Source organism: Artemia sp. Qi Xiang Cuo, chromosome 11, assembly GCF_049724085.1.
Source record: "Artemia sp. Qi Xiang Cuo chromosome 11, ASM4972408v1, whole genome shotgun sequence".
In the NCBI taxonomy this organism is placed as follows: Eukaryota; Metazoa; Arthropoda; class Branchiopoda; order Anostraca; family Artemiidae; genus Artemia; species Artemia sp. Qi Xiang Cuo.
Genome location: NC_142804.1, coordinates 33,540,614 through 33,557,514, shown reverse-complemented (window position 1 = coordinate 33,557,514; position 16,901 = coordinate 33,540,614). Strand labels below are relative to the sequence as shown.

Here is a 16,901-nt window from a genome sequence, read left to right as displayed (position 1 = left end):
AACTTCCGTTGCAATCTTTAATTCCCCAACCTTGTATATAGCTTAGTCTATAGCTAAATTGTGTCTCAATAGAAGAGTTTTTTTTCGAGGGGAGGGTAAAAATATTTAAGATAGAAGATTGAATTTTCTATAATCTATCAGGCGTTCAACAATTGAGTAATAAACATGAAGAAAAGCTTATCTAAAAACAGAAAAAGAAAAGAAAATTCTGCAAACTTACAATTCATCTGTAGAAACAATCTGTCAGCTATCAGTTTCAAAAATCAAAATACAACTGAAGGCTGGAGTTGTATAGTAGTGAATACGTTCTATAATTCTATTCAACTTGAAAATAAAATTCTTGACTACGAACGATGTAAGAAATAGCAATTGGGAAACTGTATTCGAAATGATTTAAACTCATTTCATAAAGACGATACTTTTTTGTCAACTTATGAAGAACTGTGTATAGTGCAATATTTGCAATTGCATATTGCATCTGTCTGGTTTTTATGCAAAGTAACAAAATTGACGAACAAGAGAATAGTGAAGAATTATGGTATGCAAAATAATATTTGGGGGGGAAAGTCACTGGTGATAAATCGCTAGGGATGGCACCGTGATTGCGTGATTTTCGGGGATTCGGGGAATCGAATTTATTTTTGGGGTGACGCATAGATTTACTGGCAAATACCCAAAAATTCGGGGATAGTGCAAGCCCTGCTTGATTTCTAATCAGGAAAATCGAAATACTAAACCACATGAGAAGGAAAGGCACCGACTTTGCAGTTGACGCAATAAAGAATTGCCGCAAAATAAATTTGAAGTCAGCCGAACGCCGCCGCCTCTGCCGGCGGCGGCGCACCTGTGGCGTGCCGACGGCGTAGCGACACTTCGGTGGCGGTCGACCGGGCCTCTCGTTGGCGGAGTTAAGTCGATCCGCCGGCGCGGCCCCGGGGTCTAGATGGATGACCCTTGCCACTGGAGTCTGGGATTAGGCTATTAGCTGATGTCCTTTCAGATGGAGGCAGATAGAAATCAGTTTGCGTAGTATACTTGAAGTAATTCTAAGGTTGATCCCATTTGCCTTCCCCTTAGTAGTTTTTCTTGTATAACCTGTCCTGTTCCTTATTCACCAGTTTCGAGGTGGTGGAACGTCTGATCCCTCATCAATTGTAAAATTTTCTGAAGAATATTTATATCTGTAACCTTGATGCATGTAAAGAATTTTCATGGAAATAAGTTTTTTTCTGGATCAAACGTGTTATAAAGTAAAGATAGTTTTTGTTTTTGATTTGTATATGAAATTGAGCTTATACTTTCTTTTCCTTTTCTTGTTTCATACTTCAGTGAGACCTGCAGAATGGGAAAATGCAAATTTTTGGAGGAATGGCTGTCAAAAGACGATCCCACTGGTTAACCCTATTAGGATTGGTGTACTGAAGTGCTAGGTGATGCTGCTGCATTTTCCAGCTGCTTGTGTATCTGTACATTGAGTGGCTTAAAAGGCATACAAGCTCTGGAGTATCACGCTAGAACAGAAGGTCACTAACACTAGCACTAACGCTAGTGGTGATTCTTGGTCTTCTAACTCTCACTTACTCTTCGTTTGTTTGAAGGACAACACTTTGAAGGCTGAACTAATCCGGGCGCTGGAAACGGTCTCGTCGAATCTTCCTGCTGTATCTTGTGATGGTATCGCAACTAACTTCAAAGCTATGTTTGGGAATGGGATGTCCAAGGACTTTTCTCTTTGAGCTGATAGCTTGCATACATCATAACCGATGCTTTGTCAACCTCACTTCAGGAGGAAGGTCTAAATGGTGCCTACGACGTTATTGAGTTAGATAAGACGACAAACGAAGCTGGTAAGACAGAGCTTCAGGTTCGAGTCAGATTCCGGTCTGAGAAAGTGAAGAGGGTTGTCTAGTGACTTAGCTACCTATTTTGGTTATGCAAAACCAGAGGATTTAAACGTCAGCTTGTTATGGCAATTGATGAAGCCAATTTAAGCCTCAAAAACCTTCTTATGATAGGGAGTGATGGGCCTTTCATCAATAAAAATGTTTGGCGCTTAATAACTAGTGAAAAAGTTCAAATAAATGGAGATCAAAGCAAAGGATTATTAGATATTAGATGTTGTCCATAATGCTTCCCGGAAAGGACTAAAGCTATTGCAGACAATGTTTCACAGTTGACGAACACACTGTACTGTTTCTTTCGGGTCTGGGTGGCTAGATTAGAGGACGTTCGGACGATACAGTAAGAAATGAATGTAACAACTGTAGGGTTTATAAAGCACGTGCCCACCAGATAACTTACACTTCGCCCACTTTCACAAAGGGTTATTTTGGAATGGGAACCCTTGATTGAATACTTATTGAAGTTTATCCCTAAGAAAAACGAAAGACTTGTGAATTCGAACTCGTATCTGTTGATTGCAAAGCTGCTTAAGAGTCCAACTAAGGAGGCAGAGTTGCAGTTTTTTGTGGACAGTGCTGACTGCTTCGCAGTGTTCACTGAAAAATCTCAGCGTGATGAATTACTGATCCATTTCTTGTTTGCGGAGCTAAGGGAGCTCATAATAGTGCTGTCTGGACGTATCTTGAACGCAAAGGGTGCTGAAGCAATGGCTAAGAGGCTAGATGTTAAACTACGTGGTGATTCGGCAAATATGAAGAGCCTAGGGGACATGTTTTGTCTTATGATTACCTGAAAGATATTGAAGAACGTCATAAGCAATCTTTCTTGAAAGGGTCCGTGAATACTTCAGAATTTCAGATTCCTATTTGCTAAAATACATCTTCTCCAACAGCGACTTTACCAGACTTCTGATGAGCTTCATATACTTTCATCACACAGAGAAAAAAAACAGCGAGAAGTTTGAAAGATATCGGTTTTATAGCTACGAAACTGCAAGTTGGTGTCTCAAGATTATATGTTTTGGGTGACGAATGGAAGCTCATGCAGCTTGAGAAGGATCCAAACCTGGCAGCTACGACGGGAGTTGACGAATATTGGGTGATTTTGCTGTGTCGTGAAGATTTGTTTGGGTAACGAAAGTCCCCAAATCTTACAGGCGTTGTCAAAGCAGCACTCTATTTATCCCATTGAAGTGCAAATGCTGAGAGGGGTTTCTCACTATCAGGAAAGGTTATGTCCGAACTGAGAGCAGCAATGGGAGAAAGAATGTTGAATGTAAAGCTGACAGTTGTTTGCGGGTTGAAAATGTTTGGAGACAAGCTCGAGAACGTTCCATCACACATGACCTCATAAAACTTGCATGTGGTGCTCGAGCCAGTTATCTGAACCATCTTGAAGCTCAGCGTGAAGCGAAAAAGCTCAATAGGAAGCTATGAGAAAGAAGCAAGAAGCTGACCAAGAAGAAGCTAAACTGCTAGAAGAGCAAAAAAAGAAAGGAAAAACTTTCGAATCTGCGTATAGACCTACAAACACAACGAGAAAAATGTGCGTCAAAACCAAAGGTTGCCGACAGTTTGTTAAAAGAGGGTGTGGATGGACTAAAAATAGGGATTCACCGTAATAATCCGGAAGAAATCAGTGTCATCCAGAATATCCCGACAAGGTCTCGGGCAGTCAGAGATGAACTGAACTGTCATATCAAATACGTTTCAGCTCCAGAAAAAAAAAGATTGATAACATTCAAAAACGAAAGCAACCTCTCATCACATCCCTGTTGAAAAAGAAGTCTAAGGAGAACTAATCTCATGCTCGGTGATGCCGTTTAGTTTGATGCATGTATCTGAATGTGTTTTCTTTATGTCATGCCTATCAAAGTTTCCTTTTTTACTGTGATTCATTGTACCTTTATATGCGAAGTAAATAGAAATAAACCATAAAGAGAAGCATAATGAAAAATATAGATTTGGGAATGAGGAATAACGTCTTGGAGAATTCGAGAAGATGTACTTCTTACCCTGTAAACTGATATTATTTTGGTCACTATTTGGTCAGTTTTTTCCTGCCATAAGTCACTTTTTCAACTTTTTAGAGGGGAAAAGTGCGTAGGAGGCCTGTAGGTATGGTGGCCTATAAACCTCTAAATTTTTTTATGTTAAATTGTTTATGTCAATAATTGTAAATCGATTGATCTCGTCCGTTTTTGTCAGTTTTTCTGCTTAAGAATTAAACCATTGAATTATAGTTAAATTTTTTGACAAAATTTTAATATTAAGTCAAAACCAAATTTTCGATGAAGAGTAGTTTTGTTGAATAAGTTTTTAATAATATTTGTTCTGCAGAAGTTCGGGTGCACTGAGAGTTGTATTAATTTTTATATGGATGGAAATTTTGCGTGACTTGATCTTCTACGCGGCTGAAGCCGTCGGGACCTCTCTAATAGGGTTCTCTGATTTTTAAATACATTGTTTACATATGTTTAACGCATTGATAATTGTTTATAAATAGGAAATGAATTTTTTTAGGCATTAATTGTTTATAGAAATTCCTTCTTTTAGGGTTTTGGTAATACTATTAGCAGTAGAGATCTATGTTTATACTTCTACTACTTTATGTTCCTTCCCGTGCTATTCTACTACTTTATGTTCCTTCCTGTGCTATTTGGGGAGATTACGTTCCATGGCACCTTTCCAGAGCATGTGCTCGTGGATACCTTTCCATGCAACGTGATTAAACACGCTTTTACAATCGGAATTGTTTGATTGACATTTGCAAAAAGGGATAAGGAATTCGCAAATTGGACACTATGAACGATATTAATTAATGTTTGAATAATAGGAGTGTGATTGATTCTAATTAGTGATTGGATAATTTTTTAACAAGAAATCTCTGGATAAAATATTTTTGGAGGGAGTTTTGCTTGCCTTTCATTGGTACCTTTCCAAGCGAGCGGGGATTCCCCTCCGGTTCCTAAACATTGCAAAAATGATAACAGTATGAGCGGGGATTCCCCACACAAGTTTGTTTCAACTCCAAGTTTTTCAACCAGACTGTTTTTTTTAGCTAACATCCGTTTTTTAGGAGCCAATCAGAGACATCGGAACTTGAAAGATGGAGAAAAAAAAGGGTTAAAGTGATCAGCAGTTAAGGTAACCCTGAAGAGTATGTTAATTCATACCTTATTTATTATAAATTTGGAACAATATCAATCTATGAAAATGGTTAACGATGATAAAATGGTTTTATGACTTGACCTAGCTTTACTTCTTTGATGTGTTCTGTATAATACACAAGTGGCGTTTGAACAGTGTTGTCAGTTTAAAATAGGGTCCAACGTTATAGTATACTAAAAAGTTGATACTAAGAGAGATGTAGATGACAAGAAAATAATTTTAATAAAGAAATTCAGAACAAACCATAAAAATCCTTGCAAATCAAGTAGTAAGGTGTATGTGAGTATGAACCATCAAGGATCATAAGCACCAATGACCCTAACCAGCAGAGACATCAACCCTCCCTTGTAAGAAAATTATGGAAAATACAATTCTCTGGTTCAAATGTGCAACTTAAGTCCTTTTTAGGATCGAAAAATAAAACTATTTCCGTAGAATCTGAGTTAATAAGGGTTTTTGACCGTAAACTCTAGTTTTTTGTAAGAAAATTATGGATAATACAATTCTCTGATTCAAATGTGAAACTTAAAATAAAATTTCTTTAAAATCTGAGCTAATAAGGGTTTTTGACCTTAAACTCTAGTTTTTTGTAAGAAAATTATGGAAAATACAATTCTCTGGTTCAAATCTGAAACTTAAGTCCTTTTTTGGATCGAAAAACAAACTATTTCTCTAGAATCTGAGCTAATAAGAGTTTTTGACCATAAAATCTAGTTTCCTGTTAGAACAATATGAAAAATACAATTCTCTCGTTCAAATGTGAAACTTAGGTCCATTCTCTGGTTCAAATGTGAAACTTAAGTCCATTTATGGATCGAAACATAAAACTATTTCCGTAAAATCTAAGCTAATAAGGGTTTTTGACCGTAAACTCTAGTTTTTTGTAAGAAAATTATGGAAAATACAATTCTCTGGTTCAAATGTGAAACTTAAGTCCCTTTTTGGATCGATAAATAAACTATTTCTGTAGAATCTGAGCTAATAAGGGTTTTTGACCATAAACTCTAGTTTCCTGTAAGAAAATTATGGAAAATACAATTCTCTCGTTCAAATGTTAAACTTAGGTCCATTCTCTGTTTCAAATGTGAAACCTACGTCCATTTATGGATCGAAAAATAAAACTATTTCCGTAAATTCTAAGCTAATAAGGGTTTTTGACCGTAAACTCTAGTTTTTTGTAAGAAAATTATGGAAAATATATTTCCCTGGTTCAAATGTGAAACTTAAGCCCCTTTTTAGATCGAAAATTAAGCTATTTCTGTAGAATCTGAGCTAATAAGGATTTTTGACCATAAGCTCTAGTTTCCTGTAAAAAAATCAGGGAAAATACAATTCTCTCGTTCAAATGTGAAACTTGGGTCCATTCTCTGGTTCAAATATGAAACTTAAGTCCAGTTTTGGATGCTCATAATGATGAGGACTGATGGTTCTAATTTGTTTTTTTCATAAAAACAAACTATTTTTTTTTAACTTCGAAATTATTCAACTTTATTTATTTATTTTTTTTCATAAAAACAAACTATTTTTTTTAAACTTCGAAATTATTAAACTTTATTTTTTTTTTTCATAAAAACAAACTATTTTTTTTAAACTTCGAAATTATTCAACTTTATTTATTTATTTGCGACCAGAGGAATTTTTGAGATTTTTCATTGGTGGGATATACAACAATTATACTATTTTTTAATAGCTTGGTGAAGAACAACTGTTGAATGTTTCTTTTTTTGATTTAAAGAGTAAAATCGAGGTAAATAGAATTTCTTAGATTTGTCATTAGCCAGAGAGATTCAACAATTATGAACTTTTGTAACAGATTTGAAAAGAAAGACTACTGAATAACTTATTGTTTAAGTTAGGAGAGTTAATCAAGACCAGAGGAATTTTGATATTTTTCATTGGTCAGAGAGGGTTTTATGGCTCCTCCCCACAATGAATTCAGATGGTTTTAGGAGTCATCCTCCTAGCCATAACTCCATTCAACCTTGAGCGAAGATATAAAAGTATTTCTTATGTTTTAAGTGTGTTTCATGACATTCTAAGAGATGTAAAAAAAAGTTGAAAAAAAGTTAAAAAAAAAGTTAAAAAAAGCAAACTCTTTCTTGAATTCACCTCTTGGATACACAATACAGAAATTTAATTCAGGAAATTATGAAAAAAAAAATTTAGACGGGGTTACGTACGCGCACGTAACCCCGTCTAATTTTTTTTCATTATCTTATCTTATTAAGCGAGCGGGGATTCCCTTCCGGTTCCTAAACATTGCAAAAAAAGATAACAGTATGAGCGGGGATTCCCCACACAAGTTTGTTTCAACTCCAAATTTTTCAACCAGACTGTTTTTTTTTAGCTAACAACCGTTTTTTAGGAGCCAATGAGAGACATTTGAGCATGGAAGATGGAGAAAAAAAAAGGGTTAAAGTGATCAGCAGTTAAGGTAACCCTGAAGAGCATGTTAATTCATACCTTATTTATTATAAATTTGGAACAATATCAATCTATGAAAATAGTTAATGATGGTAAAATGATTTTATGACTTGACCTAGCTTTACTTCTTTGATGTGTTACTTCATTGTTCCAAATTTATAATAAATAAGGTATGAATTAACATACTCTTCAGGGTTACCTTAACTGCTAATCACTTTAACCCTTTTTTTCTCCATCTTCCAAGCTCCGATGTCTTTGATTGGGTCCTAAAAAAGGGATGTTAGCTCAAAAAAACAGTCTGGTTGAAAAACTTGGAGTTGAAACAAACTTGTGTGGGGAATCCCCGCTCATACAGTTATCATTTTTGCAATATTTAGGAACTGGAGGGGAATCCCCCGTTCACTTGGAAAGGTACCAATGAAAGGCAAGCAAAACTCCCTCCAAAAATATTTTATTCGGAGATTTCTTGTTAAAAAATTATCCAATCACTAATTAGAATCAATCACACTCCTATTACTCAAACATTAATTAATATCGTTCATAGTGTCCAATTTGCGAATTCCTTATCCCTTTTTGCAAATGTCAATCAAAAAATTCCGATTGTAAAAGCGTGTTTAATCGTGTTGCATGGAAAGGTATCCACGAGTACATGCTCTGGAAAGGTGCCATGGAACGTAATCTCCCCAAATAGCACAGGAAGGAACATAAAGTAGTAGAATAGCACGGGAAGGAACATAAAGTAGTAGAAGTATAACATAGATCTCTACTATTAGCCCCAGTCACTAATTACCAACAGCTGGTTACCCCGAACTGTTTGACTAATTTTATGAGTATGTTTCTGCTCGTTTCGGGTTTTAGTATCGCTCTTTACTTTTCTTTGGAGAACTTGTATTTGGAAGTTTGTTTTTGAGTTGCTTGAATAATTCATTCGTTTTCAAACAGTTCGTGGTAACGAACTGTAAGTAAAGAGCGACCCGGCTCAATGGTAACCGAAACTTTAGAAAACGGGTTGTTGATACCAATAGATACATCAATAGAATCAGATTTCAATGCTGATTTCAAATATATAACTTTCATCAAGTTTAGTGCTACCCATCAAAAGTTACTTGCCTGAGAAAATTTGGCTGATTTTCGAAAAGAGGGGGAAAGACCCCATAAAAGCTATAGAACCTTAATGAAAATCACACCATCAGATTCAGCGTATCAGGTAACCCTACTGTATAGGTTTAAAGCTCCTATATACAAAAATGTGGGATTTTCTATTTTTTGCCAGAAGAAAGATCACAGATGCGTGTTTGTTTGTTTGTTTGTTTGTTTTTTTTGTTTTTTTTTTTCCAAGGGGTGATGGTTTTGACCCAGTGGTCCTAGAATATCGTGGGAGGGCTCATTGGAACGGAAATTCAAAGTTATAGTGCCCTTTTTAATTGAACAAAAAAATGGAGGGCAACTAGGCCCCCTCCCACGCTCATTTTTTTCCTAAAGTCATCCGATCAAAATTTTGAGATAGCCAATTTGTTCAGCTTGGTCGAAAATATAATAAATATGTCTTTTAGGATGACTTAATCCCCCGAAGTCCCCAGGGCGAGGGCTAAAATTTATGAACTTTACCCAATGTTAACATATAGTATTGGTTATTGGGAAGTATACAGCAGTTTTCAGGAGGGTTTTTATCTGGTAGTGGGGGCGGGGGGGGTCGGGCGGGAGGTTGGAGGATCTGTCCATGAAGGAAGTTTTAATGGGGGAAGGGAAATTGCCATGAAGGGGGCGCCGGACTTGCCAGCATTATTTATTGGTTATTGGGAAGCATATAGACATTTACCTGCAGGAATTTTTTCTGGTGGGGGGGGCCGGAGGAGGAGGTTAATCGGGAGAATCTTTCCGTGGAGGATGTTTCGTTGGGGTAAGGGGCAGTTATATGAAGGGGGCGCCGAATTTCCAATCATTATTTAAAAAACGATAAGAAATTAAATTTTAAAAAAAACAAGTTTTCCAACTGAAAGTAAGAAGCAACATTAGAACTTAAAACGAACAGAAATTATTACGTATATGAGGGGGTTCTCCCCCACGTCAATACCTCGCTTTTTACGCTACAGTTTTTTTTTATTGCTTTCAAAAGAGCTATCTATTCTAATTAAACGGCCTTTGTGATTCAGGGGTTTGTTAATTAATTTTTTTTTTTACTTTTAACGTAAAGAGCTTGGTATTGACTAAGGAGAGAACCCCCTCATGTACGTAATAACATATACGTAATAAAAAAAACAAGCGATACGGCTCAATAGTAATCGAAACTTTTAAAAACGGAATTTTGATGTTAATAAATGTATCAAAAGAATGGGCTTATAATACTAATTCTAAATATATAATTTTTATTAAGTTTAGTATTACTCATCAAAGGCTACGAGCCTGAGAAAATTTACCTGATTTTTTAAAGAGTAGGGAAACATCCCCTACAAGTGAAAGAATTTTAATGAAAATCACACCGTCAGATTCAGCGTATCAGAAATCCTATTACATAGGTTTCAAGCTCATATCTGCAAAAATCTGCAACTTTGTATTTTTTGCCAGAAGAAAAATATACGAATATAGAAGTTCGTTACGTAAGTTAATATGTAAATTACGTCAGAACCATAGAGACAGCCATTTAGTAAAAGAAAAGTAAAATTTTTATGCAGATTTTGTTTACTTGTTCAATGACGGTGAGCCAAAATAAAAGCTGTATTAACTAAAAAACGATCAGAAATTAAATAAAAAAACAATTTTTTTTAACTGAAAGTAAGGAGCTACATTAAAACTTAAAACGAACAGAAATTATTCTGTATATGAAAGGGGCTGTCCCCTCCTCAACACCTCGCTCTTTACGCTAAAGTTTAACTCTGTCACGCAACTTTATTTTTTAAAACAATAAAAAACTTTAGCGTAAAGAGCGAGGCGTTGAGGAGGGGACATCCCCTTTCGTATATGGAATAATTTCTGTTCGTTTTAAGTTTTAATGTCGCTCCTTACTTTCAGTTTAAAAAATTTGTTTTTTATTTAATTGTGATCAGAGACAGGGTACAAATGGTTAAATATGAAATTGTCAAATAGAATGGTTAAGTAGATCTTTCAGTTTAACAATTAATATGATTTAAAACTAATGTTATTTTGTCGCTTCTAGGAGACGTGTTGCGTTTTGTATGCTGTTTGTTTAGAACTTTGACCTGAACAATATGCTAGGAATTAAATTGGTCTCTGAAATATCACCTACTAAGTTTGCTCGTCGAAAATCGCATCTTTGTGGTTTTTATTGGCATGCGTTTATCGCAAGCGGAAATTTCTCGAATTAGACCACTTAAATATGATTTCATGGAGACAATCTTCCGTAGAACATTTCTGAACTTCCATTTCATTCATCATATTTTTGCAAGCACGTTAGAACATACTCTGGGGAGAAATACTTCAGTATTTTCCACAGAAAATAAGAGGGAGTGAACTTGCTTGCACCAAAGTATGTGTCGGGGTTTGTACTCTCTCCTGCTTATCGGTTGTAATGAAAAGAAGGAACAAATGGTATACTCCCAGCTTTTCATGTGAGACAAGAAAAAGAATTTTGCTGCCTGACGTCGCATAACCAAAATATGTTTGTCATCCATTTTAGTAACAGTGGGAAGAAGAAAAATACTCACCACACCAATGTATTTCTTGTGCTGAGTTTACGAAGGTTGTGTGTGACTACTTTTCGACCAAAGTGGCATATGTCTCGTCTTTTATTACTACTTTTTGTCAAGTGACTATGCTCGACAAAATATGGAAGTAATAGTGCGTCCATGTACCAGTACTAGTACTGTCCCTTGGTCATATTTAAATGATTTGTGGATAAAAGAAAACGGTACTTCTGTGATATAGCGCCGATCACTCAAGTTGTTTATCCATTGACGCTCTGTAAACCGGTTTCTTTCGCTAGTTTCTTTCAGCTTAGCATGAGACAAGATAAAAACAAGTGACAAAATAGATGGGATATATTAATTTTAGCTATATATTTGCACATTAGGGGGGGGGGGTTGTTGGTAAAGTATTTGGACAGTGTGAAGTAAGAAAACAATTAGGAACACTTCATAATATGCAGAATAATTGCAGCTATCACATTTTCATGCAGACCCACTATACTTTACCCTCACCCCTAATATGCAAATATATAGCCCAAATTTGTTTCTAAAGTATTATATCTGTATCATACTTAGGTATATTTCATTAAGATTAACCTAACTTCACTTCTTAAGTGGTCGGCGCTATATCGTACAAGTACCAAAGAAACTATCAGTCGGGTAACAATTATAAATTTGGGATAAAATGTGTTTTAATGACTCCTAAAGAATCGATGGTTATCCTCCAAAGCTTAATTAGGCTTGTGTGTGATTATCTATACCAGAGACGTGCAAGGGGGAGGCCCACACTCCCTGTCAATACAGATACCCTGAAATTGCCCCCTGTCCCTGTCAACACAGATACCCTGAAAGTGTCCCATTTATTTACCATATAGCCTGCCAAGCATTAAGGCCTCATATACCCACCAAAATATCACTCCCCTCCTCTTGAAATACATAGAAGCTACCGACAACCTGGTCTCTATTCTTTTTTCTACCTCTGTGCATCCATGCGTTTCTCCTACTTTTACACTGTTGAAGGAGTCTCAGAGGATTTAAACCAAGTGAAAAACCCTGGCGTGGAGACAAGGACCATTTTTCAGTTAACTGAAAGTTAGAACAGAGCCAGCCGTGAAGATTTAATTCATATTCTATGGATTTGTATTTCATTCCACCCATAGGAAGTGGTGTATTTCATTTTTCAACTAGTTTATATGTTTTAAGATTAAATTTCTATTGTTTTCTTTTAGCTTTTAACCCCTTCGACATCGGTGGACCAGTCATTTCACCATTTTTCAATTTGTTTAACATCGCCAAAGCACGTAATTGGTGGGATGGGTAAGTGGTTTCTTTCGTATTGATTTCTTGTTCTATGTCTAAAATGCAGAGTAGGATCTTTTGGCTTCTTATCTCCTTTTTCCTTTCTTTTTGCGTGTAACAATTTTTTCACATACGTTATTGTCTTGTTTTTTCTGTGGGAAAATTTGCTTCTTTCGATTATTACAACGCTAAGATGTCGATTTAATTGTCTTGAAACAATACCATCGACAAAACTGACTTTCTTTTTATTATGATGCCATTGTCCTCGCTTTTGTTTTATAGCTCCTCCATTTCTACTCCTATTGGTTCTTTTTGCTCTTCTCCCAATTACTTCCATTACGCATGATTTTGGTAAATGAAATATATTTGTAAATAATGACCAAGACCACTCTGACTTTCCATAATACAAAACAAGAGAAGATAACGAGGAAATTTGTGAAGACAGTGAATAACACAGTTGTACAATCTATGCGGATATTTCGGCTATATATTCAACAGCCGTCATCAGCGAAATACAAAAGAAAAATATCCACATAGATTGTGCCGCTATGTTATTCATAGCGGCACAATCTTATAATCTATGTTCATTAATCAATAACAATCACTATGTTCTTAAAAAATTTGCTCGTAATCAATCACAATCACTATATTCTTCTAAAATTTTCTCGTAATCAATCGCAATCACTATGTTTTTCACAAATTCTCTAGTTATCTTTCTTGTTTTGTATAAAATATAGGTAGTTACGTGTTATAGCGACCACGCCAAAGAAGTGAAGTTAGGTTGATCCTAGTGAAATATACCAAAATATGATGAAAATATAATACTTTAATAACAAAATTATGGAAAATGCAACAGAGAATTATGGAAAGCAGGCCGCCCAGAACGCATTATATTAAATACCTAACCTAACCACCTCTATATATTAAATATTAAAATAAAATATATCTGCATAGTATTTTACCTCGCTCAGGCTAAACCGATTATTTCCGGCTGGACACAGAAACCGGTTTAATTGCAGATCAAGAACAAAGTGTGGTCGCTATAACACGTAAGTGCCCATAAATTATCTCGTTGCTTCTATTGTCTTATACAAAATACATTTGACCCTGGGCTGGATCTGCGGGACTAGTAGTTCTTTTTCTTTCCCTCTACTAAGTAATTTTATAAACGCAGGAACGAGGTTTTACTGTCCGTTCACAATATGTGTCAGAAGAATCAAAAATATATTTAAAGTATAAAAAAGCATAATAAAACCCATAAATTAACGTTCATGAAAAAAGTATTTCTTATAACTCTGTAGGCATGCATTTGTTTTCAATTTACTGAGGTATTGGTACTAAACATTCTCACGTGAAGTGACGTGGTGAAGTGAATCTAAGACTGAATTGGGTCAATGAACTTCAGTCACATTGTATGGCGTCGTGTGGGCGAATTGTCATGTGTTAAATTCATACCGCAAACAGCTTTGCGGCAACTTCAAGTAACGGTCCTCAGTATTTTAGCGAAGAATGTACTGTAGTAGATTGATAGACTGAAAATAAAAGAAAATGGTTCACTTGTTACATAACTGATCAGTTGTTACATACACCTTCTTATGCTTGGGCCATAGGTGTGGAGAAAACCAGAGCTATACATGACTATATCTCCAGCAATGTATCCCATCGATAATTTGGCATATTGAGCAATATTCAAGGTGAAATAGATCGACCGATAAATTAGAAAACATTTAAGTTTGGAACAACAGTTTCTACATTCAATAAAGTGCTATTTGACAATAGTCGGAAATAAATTGGTGTTGAAACAAGCTTTTCAGACAAATTTCTTTCCATTTCAACTTTCCGCTTGTATAGTACAGGTGTGACCTAAAAAAAGAAAAGAAAGAAACACCTTGCCTTGTTTTACTAATAGGTGTGACTATTGTGTAACTGGGACATTAGTTACAATCTAACAAAATCTTTCAAATATAGACTATATATTTTTGTTTACTTAAACCTATTATCCAGAATTAACGTTGCTGAATTATAGTTCTTGAACTTTTGCTTGAACCCATTATTTTTGAGTAATGGGTTTCATTTCGTTCGTTTTTGTGAGGAGAGATAGGATGCTAAAGATTAAATATAAAATTAGCAAATAGAATTTTCAAACTGATCCATTTTTCAGTGTAGCAGTTATAGCACAGGCAAACTAGAGTTTGACCCCAAACAAATTGCAACAAAAATGATTTTTACACCATGTTGTAGAGAAAAAAAAAGCTGATTTTAACCTTCTCATCGTTGTGACCTCTTTTTCACCATACTATCAGAAGGCAACTATTCTGACATAAAATGATTAGCTGAGCCCAAAAATTATCCAAGAAATCACTTGGACAAAGCGTGGGACGAAACGTTGATATAATTTATTGCCTACGAAGGTAAAGAAACTGGTGTAGCTCCTTCTGTGCGTTACCTTGTCTTCTAAATGAACCAATCATAATTTATCAGTCCACTTATTTTTTTTTTACCGACAATCGACAAATTGGGCGACAATAAGTGTTAAAAGAAACATGTCAAATGAAAATAAAAAAGCGTATATTGATAAATATGAAATGGGTTTTATAGAAGACTCTACATCTGGTTTATTTGATTTCTGGGCTCAACTCATCATTTTATGTCTGAATAGTTGCCTTCTGATAGTATGGTGAAAAAGAGGTCACAACGACGAAAAGGGTAAAAGCACATATTAATGATTATCAAACTTTTTCTGGAACATTGTACCCCAAATGTGCTTCCATTTTCGGGTTCAACTCTTCATTTTATATTGGGACGGTACTTCATATACAGAAAAACGGACTTTTACCGACAGTTCATTTTTTTAGAAAAAAAAAAACTGAAAAAATCGACGCGAAAAGCAAAAAAAATAGTTTCGAATCGATCTAGAATGTGCAACTTTGGATATGTTTGTTGAGCTTTTGTTTTCTCCACAACATGGTATAAAAATCACTTCTGTTGCAATTTTTTTGGAGTCGACTCATACTTTTGGCTAGTTTGTCTGTACTATTACTAAAACTTAACACTAATTAAATATTGTTTCTGACTCTCCCAAAGTTTTTAGAACAGTCATTCCCAAGGTGGTTTAGGTGGGCCCCCAGGGGTTCACGGCAGACCCCATGGAGGCCTTCTTTAATGTGACAAAAAATAGGGGCTCACAATTCGTAAACAGGGTCCACGAAAAATGTATCGGGAATAGATAGGGAAGAGCTAAATTATTTATCAATGTCGCATAAAATGACCATATCTTGATTTGAATTTTATGAATGTTACTACCATCGGAAGAGAGTCTATTGTATCTGTCAATCGTCGGGTATCTATGATACTAATTTGTGTCTCTTTTTATATAGGCCTGAGTCACATTTTCTCCTAAAAAAAGTAAAAAGACGACACTATAAAAACATTTCCAAAACTTAAAAATTCCCGTCGAGATAATTCAATGTGTTATTCTCCTAAAAAAAAGTAAAAAGATGACAATATAAAAACGTTTCCAAAACTTAAAAATTCCCGTCGAGATAATTCAATGTGTTATTCTCCTTAAAAAAGGATTCTCGAGTTCAACGAACTTAAGATTTTAAACAGCTGCAGTTTGAACTAACTACGGTTTTCCAAACTACCATTATCGACAGCCCTCTTTAACAAAAGGGGTTTTCCGCCGTCGCACTCTTTGTTGATAATGTTAGCTAACAGGTATTTGTTTGGACGGCGGAAACACAATTGTTAGCTAACAGAAATAAATTCTCCAACAAGTATTTGATTTGCTAAAGATATTCTCAACAATGTTAGCTAACAGTTTTTAGTTAGACGGCTGAAACACTATTGTGGGGAAAATGGTTAGCTAACAGTTTTTTGTTTGGACGGCGGAAAAACCCCTAAAATCTAGAGGCATTTTAAAATGGCAAGCATTTCCTAAAGAAAGATTATTCTGTTTTTTACTGATCTAAACTTGAAAAATGAGGACAAATTTATTTGAATGTGGTCCTAAAAAAAAGAATCTTCTTGTGACATATGAAATGAGCTTTTTGATAAAACGAAAGTATGTTTCAGAGAAAAAAAGCTAGGCGGTTAGATCCCTATTTGGGAAATCAGTGTTTCCTTGAGACTAGTAATCTGATTGATCATATCTCATTTCAGCACTACCAACCGTATAAATGTCTGTTAAAATCCTGTTATCATCACCAACTCTGTAGCTTTTGATTGTCCTTTCCATATAACCAATAACCAATTCTAAATATAAAAAAATTAATTGTTCAATTTTCATTATGGAAAATTTAATTTGTTCTGATATTTTTTTTCTGCTGTTAAATGCAAAATTTTGTTCGAAGTCATGCAGTAGCTGATAACAGTCAAATAAAGGGAGGGCTAGAAGGATGGAATAAGAGTTCTCTGCATATTTGGAATAAAGCCTGTTGGAAGCCTAGAATGACTTCAATGGGGC

At 35.3% G+C, this 16,901-nt stretch overlaps 1 protein-coding gene across 1 annotated transcript in view; it reads left to right on the top strand.

Moving 5' to 3' along the window:
- LOC148946905 (transforming growth factor-beta-induced protein ig-h3-like) overlaps positions 1-16,901 on the top strand; it is an 87,002-nt gene that overhangs the window by 28,422 nt on the left and 41,679 nt on the right. The window contains exon 3 of the mRNA XM_089096725.1: positions 12,367-12,454. Within this exon, the coding sequence (XP_088952851.1) occupies positions 12,367-12,454 (88 nt within the window). The remainder of the gene's footprint in view (positions 1-12,366; positions 12,455-16,901) is intronic.